Source organism: Hyperolius riggenbachi, chromosome 1 (genome assembly GCF_040937935.1).
Source record: "Hyperolius riggenbachi isolate aHypRig1 chromosome 1, aHypRig1.pri, whole genome shotgun sequence".
NCBI classification, from domain to species: domain Eukaryota; kingdom Metazoa; phylum Chordata; class Amphibia; order Anura; family Hyperoliidae; genus Hyperolius; species Hyperolius riggenbachi.
Genome location: NC_090646.1, coordinates 485,836,571 through 485,842,570, shown reverse-complemented (window position 1 = coordinate 485,842,570; position 6,000 = coordinate 485,836,571). Strand labels below are relative to the sequence as shown.

The following is a 6,000-nucleotide window of genomic DNA, read 5'->3' as shown; positions in this document are numbered from 1 at the left end:
GCTTGCAGTAGTGGCTGAATCACACACCTGAAACAAGCATGCAGCTAATCCAGTCTGACTTCAGTCAGAGCACCTGATCTGCATGCTTGTTGAGGGACTGTGGCTGAAAGTATTAGAGACACAGGATCAGCAGGAGAGTCAGGCAACTGGTATTATTTTAAAAGGAAAAATACATATCCATCTCAGTTTAGGTTCCCTTTAAGGGAACCCATGCACCAAATTCAACATTCATAGAACGAACCTCCCCTAATAGAGGTATGTAAAAGTTGTGGGCTTTTAGGGGGAGGGGGCAGCATGTATGAGAGAAAATAAGGATGAGAGAGAGATTTTTCAAAAGAGTCCTCTCTCGTAGTGTGCAAAGGGCACAGGCTGTGTATGCGGGGGTTAACTCACCTAGGCCGACACCTCCCTTACAATTTGGAAATTCGCAGTTAGGGCTGGTGCACACCAGAGCGGTTCTGGAGCGTTTTTTAAAACGCTTGCAGGGGGAAAACCACTTGGCTAATGAAAGTGAATGGGATAGTGCACACCAGAGCAGTTAGTTTTTCCCCCAAACGCAAACTCCTGTCCTGCAGCACTTTTTAGATTTCTGAGGTGTTTCTGCCTCAATGTTAAGTATAGGAAAGTGGGAAACTGCTCTGAAAAACGCTAGCTTAGAGCGGTTTTCCAAGCGTTTTTGTTACAGAAGCTGTTCACTAACAGCGTTACTGTAACAATATATGACATCTGCTACACAAAAACGCTCCATAAAACGCTAGGCATGTTTAGAAAATCTCTCTAAGGCCCTATTCACACCTAAAACCGCAAAATGCCGGCAATTACAGCCGTCATTTTGCGGGAATGATTTTTCCGCGATTAACGCGGAAACATCACTGGACACTGCAGCGTTTTGGGAGCGATCGCGATTAGCGGTGCTATGCATGCTAATCGTGATCGCTAATCACGATCCCTAATCGCCAGCAAAACGCTGCATGTGAGAACACTGCCTCAGGCTAACATGGGCTAGCGGTTTGTAAAAACCGCTAGCGTTTTGCGCTGAGCGGGAATCGCGCGATTCCCGTTCCAGTGTGAAGGAGCCCTAAACATGCCTAGAATCGCTCTGAAAATCTGCTTCAAAAACCTCTATCGTTTTGCGGATCTGCTAGCGGTTTTTGGTGTGTACTGGGCCTTAGTTTGACTTTAGCAACAAACAAAAAAAAAGTTGTTGTTTTTTTTACAGAACTTTTTTGTACATAATTAATGGAAGCTATTATTTCATTGAATACATGTAAAACTGTACCTGTTTGCTTTAAGCAACACATAAAAAAGGGCATCATCGTTAGATATTTTGCACAGTTCAGATAAGCTCCCTGCAGACAATAAACACAGCTATAAGAAATAACATTTTATTGTGCTGTCAACGTACAGAACTACTGCTGGACCCATATTATGACCACAGATACAGTAACAGTTTTATTAGTGTTTATGATGGACGTTAGCCCTTTCACACAGGCCATCACTACTGTTTAATGCCTTCCTTCACAGTGTTGAATTGGGTAATATTTGCTGACCAGAAATGTTTGTGCGCGCGGATCGTTCATAAATCTCATTCATCCTTCTCCACTTTTATTTCTATGAAAGTGTTGAGATCGGGGCAGAAAGACTTCCTGGCGCTTCCTCCAGCTGTCAGATCTTCCTCGTTGTCCTCCTGTTCCCAGTTGGGGTTGTACAGGTGTGGCGGCATTAGCTGGATCTCCGCTGAAGGCAGTCGGTCAGAGAGAGCACCGTAGACGCGGTTGGTTTTATTGCCGTGTTTAGAATGTGAGTCAATGCTGTAACAGAGCCTGGAGAGCTCTGGTGCTCGGAAACGAGGCGGCCGGGCTACCCATACCCCTGGCTCAGACAGGCTGTCCTCCTCATCAGACATGAACTCTTCTGAGACACCCTCCCATAAGGCTTGATCTTCTGGGGGAAACTGCTGGACGCCCCATGACCGATTGGCAAAAAGCTGGACAAAGAGATAAAAAAAAAAACACCGTTAGCAACTTAATCACCTTGGCGTTGTGATTATTTCCAGATTTAGGGTCTGAAAGACGTGTAATTTGTTCACAAGCTTTTAGACCCTAAAAAAAGAGAACATAAAATTACCACAGAGAGATCTGAAGCAGCTCTTGCATATAACTCACTCAGGCACGGGATAACCGCTCTGAGCTGCGGATTTCTGTCCAGAGCCTGACTCGGGATAATCGCTAAGGATTAATAATGCGATCATGGGCGTAACAATAGCCTCTGCGATTGCTGGTGGGCAAGGGCCTTTGGGGGGGCCCTGCTCCTCTCATCTGCAGGCAGAGTAGCATAGGAAGCATTATATTTCCCTGCTTCTAGCACCGTGGATCTCCATGCATAGCAGCACTCTCTGCTGCCCTTCGTCAAGCTCCTGATCACATGACTCGCATCAGTCATGTGATAGAGAGCCATTTAATGGCAGCAGAGAGTGCTGTGATGCACGGAGGAGACCCGCTGCACTGGAAGCAGGTAATATTACACGCGTTACTCTGCATGGTGGGAGGGGGTGGCCCCATGTAATCCTTTTTTGCAGGGGGGCCCCATAGTTATGCCCCTAAATGCGATAATCTCACAGTACTGCTTATTCAGGAGAACATGGAACATGACTGTGAGCATGACTTTGTAAACTGGGCCATTTACCCACATGCTTTCATGGCTTCAAATGACCTTCACTCAGCGTGAAGAAAGCATCAATAAAGATAAGCTTCCCAATTTACATAAACTGATTTACATGAAAGGTTTCAGCAGCATTCATGCGTACATTTGTAATCATTTCTGGAGAGTGTAAGAACAGGATACATTTTATATTACAGTGGTAACGCAGAGTGATTGTTTTCCAGCACACATCTGATGTCCTATCCAGTAATCTCTTGCAAGAAAATGACCTAATATGGCAGCCAACAAAATCTTCTATTGAAAATGCTGCTTTGCCTGACTATCATGCTGATCTTCTACCTTTAATACCTTGTGAATGAACTCAGGTCTGACATCACAGCTACACGCAGATGTGACCGAGGGTGCATACACACATCTAATTTTGATTGGCCGATCACCTACCATTTTTACCATCTCCATGTAGTATGAGTGCCAACAGATTTTGAATACTATGAACAGATTATGTGGGTAAGCTCTCTTACTACATGAAAGTGACAACATTGGCCGATCAAAATTCTATGTGTGTATGCACCCTTAGAGACTACAAAAAACAAAGATTGACATACAGTATTCCGTCAGGGAGGTGGGGCCCCACTCCTTCCCAACCTTTAATCCAGGGCCCCTTCTCCTGCGATCCCCTGGTAGCTGCTCTCCACCCCCGATACCACAATAGAGCAGTGGAAAGTGACAGGTCCCTTGTTTTGTACAGATGCCTACTCTTACTCCCCCTGTCCTGGTCCTCTTGCATGTTGTGTGATGTCACCCGGCAAGGAGAGTGGGACTGGCCAGCTGTACAGAAGAGGCTACTGAGGCAGATCATATACCTTCTCTTCTGCACAACTCTGCTAGGAGACATCAAGGTGACTTGAGTTGGCTGCTAACAAATGCATCAGCCAATAATCTCGCGTATGTATGGCAGCCAGAGACACCCAATCCGCGAGCGCTCTTCCCGGCGGATCTACTCAACCTCAGCGATGCCAATCCTCCGCCGATCCCATTGTTCACACTGCTCCCCCACCTGCCATGTGACATCACGTACACGCTGCTCCCGGCGCATAGCAACACAGCGGGTCATCAGCTACATAGCTGACATGCATGTGTGCAGCCCATCCCAGTGATGTCTCCCAATCGGATGGGTGACCTCCATCAAAGGTATGTACGCACCTATACAAAACAGGAGCTAAGCACTGGTCTTGTTCACACCACACTAACATTGGCTATTGTATTTGCCCAACAAAAGTGGGAGGGATGGATTTTCTAAAGTTAAAGCAAACTTGAACTGGAAATACGTTTGCTGGGTAATTATTTGCATGTGTAGTAATAATGGTAAATAGACCTTTTGGAGCAGGGGTAGGGAACCTTTTTCGCTGAGAGAGCCATAAACACGACATATTTTAAAATGTAATTCCGTGAGAGCCGTACAAAATGTTTAAAACTAAATACAAGGAGATGTGTGCATTTTATGCAAAACCAACACTTTAAAGTACAATATGTGTCTGAATTATTTTTAATAATGTTGTTATGCAGTCCCCATTTCATATATTCCCTTCTTCAGAGTGCTGGGCGGGGGGAGATGGCGAAGGGTGGAGAGTGGGGAAGGCCGGTTAGGGTGCTAAGTGGGGAAGGCAGGTCAGGATGCTGGGTGGGAGAGGCAAGTCAGGATGGGAGCAGCAGGTAATGTTGCAGGGTGGGAGAGGCTGGTCAGGATGGGAGCAGCAGGTCAGGTTGCAGGGTGGGGGGAGGCTGGTCAGGATGGGAGCGGCAGGTCAGGGTGTGGAGAGGTAGGTCAAGTTGCTGGGTGGGCAGGTGATATTGCTTGGTGGGGGGGAAGGTAGGTGAGGTGCTGGGTGGCAGGTGATATTGCTTGGTGGGGGGATGGTGAGGTGCTGGGTGGGCAGGTGATATTGCTTGGTGGGGGGGCTGGTGAGGTGCTGGGTGGGTAGGTGATATTGCTTGGTGGGGGGATGGTGAGGTGCTGGGTGGGCAGGAGATATTGCTCGTGGGGGGGGGGGGGGGAGGATGGAGAGGTGGTGGGTGGCAATTTTTCTATCTAACTGAGTTAACCAGTCTGTCCCTAAGCTAAAATCCCCCAAAGTGCTGCTTTACAGACAGCACACTCACCAGGCCAGGCAGCGTGGCAGAGTTCCACAGCGCGGGCTCCAGCCTTTCCTCATCACTGGCCGCAACACCAGTCTCCGCACTCTGCGTCACCATGGGGGCGGAGTTACAATACGCTGGCCGCGGCGGCTGGAGGAGGCGGCGCACAGCATGGCCATGTGAGGGGAGGCGGAGATCTAGAAGGAGGAGGCGGACTAATGAGGATGGAGGCCGGACACGGAGGAGGAGGAGGCGGCGGCGGCGGCGGCACACTAATTTAAATTTTGACACAGTCTCCCTGGCCGCGCTGTCACCAGGGATTTAGCGAGCCGGAGAGCCACATGCAGGCTTGAAAAGAGCCATATGTGGCTCGCGAGCCATAGGTTCCTGACCCCTGTTTTGGAGTCTTATATTCTTATTTGCAATTTAAGGGTTGAATTTTCAAGACTGAATTCTAAACAGCAGTAGTGTCAGTGTGATGTAGAAGTTTGTTAATTCAACTGCAAAGTAAAGGAAACAAACATAAGTAAGGCCCCTTTGAGCTTTTCAGCACTTACATATCAGCCAACCATGTTTTCCCTTCTGTGTACTTTTCAGGAGAGCTGGGCTGCTCCCTTACCTATGCTTAGCTTAGCTATGTCAGCTGACTGTCACAGCAGAGAGCTCATTTGTAAACAATATGTCTGCTTCCATGAAAGCATGAAGTAGAAACCCTGCAGATTTATTGTAGGATATGTATCAGCTGTAACAAAGAAATGTTTAAAGGTTATTATGCTGTTTATGTTTTACAGCTTAGATGAAGTTCTGGGTTCAGGTCCGCTTTAATAGTACTAGTACTACATGTAGCTATGTTTATCTCATCACATAATTCAAGGGATGCTTTGATTTTTTTTTTAAGTCTGTCAAGATGATTGAGAGCACTTTCGTATAAACAGCATATGTCAGAAGCCCACACATAAAGAAACTGTAATGACAACAGTACGAAATGAAAAACATTACATCTAGTAACTGGCAGAGGAAAGTGTACAAATGTTAGCATAGCTTAAGCATCAACTCAAATAGCATATCAACCACACCTAGTCTAATTTATCAAGAAGTCTGAAAGAATAATGATCTGTATCGCTCATAGTAAAAAGTCATTACAGTAAAATTATGATTGATTCTATGCAGGACTGGGTTTCCATCTCAGAAGCCTATAAACAC

General features: G+C 46.6%; 1 protein-coding gene across 6 annotated transcripts in view; it reads right to left on the bottom strand.

Moving 5' to 3' along the window:
• Window positions 1–1,371: 1,371 nt before the first annotated feature.
• Window positions 1,372–6,000, bottom strand: part of C1H14orf93 (chromosome 1 C14orf93 homolog) — a 50,791-nt gene continuing 46,162 nt past the window's right edge. For all 6 annotated transcript variants that reach the window (XM_068271544.1, XM_068271542.1, XM_068271547.1 and 3 more), the window contains one exon: window positions 1,372–1,987. In XM_068271544.1, coding sequence (XP_068127645.1) covers window positions 1,586–1,987 — 402 coding nt within the window. In that variant the 3' untranslated portion in view covers window positions 1,372–1,585. The remainder of the gene's footprint in view (window positions 1,988–6,000) is intronic.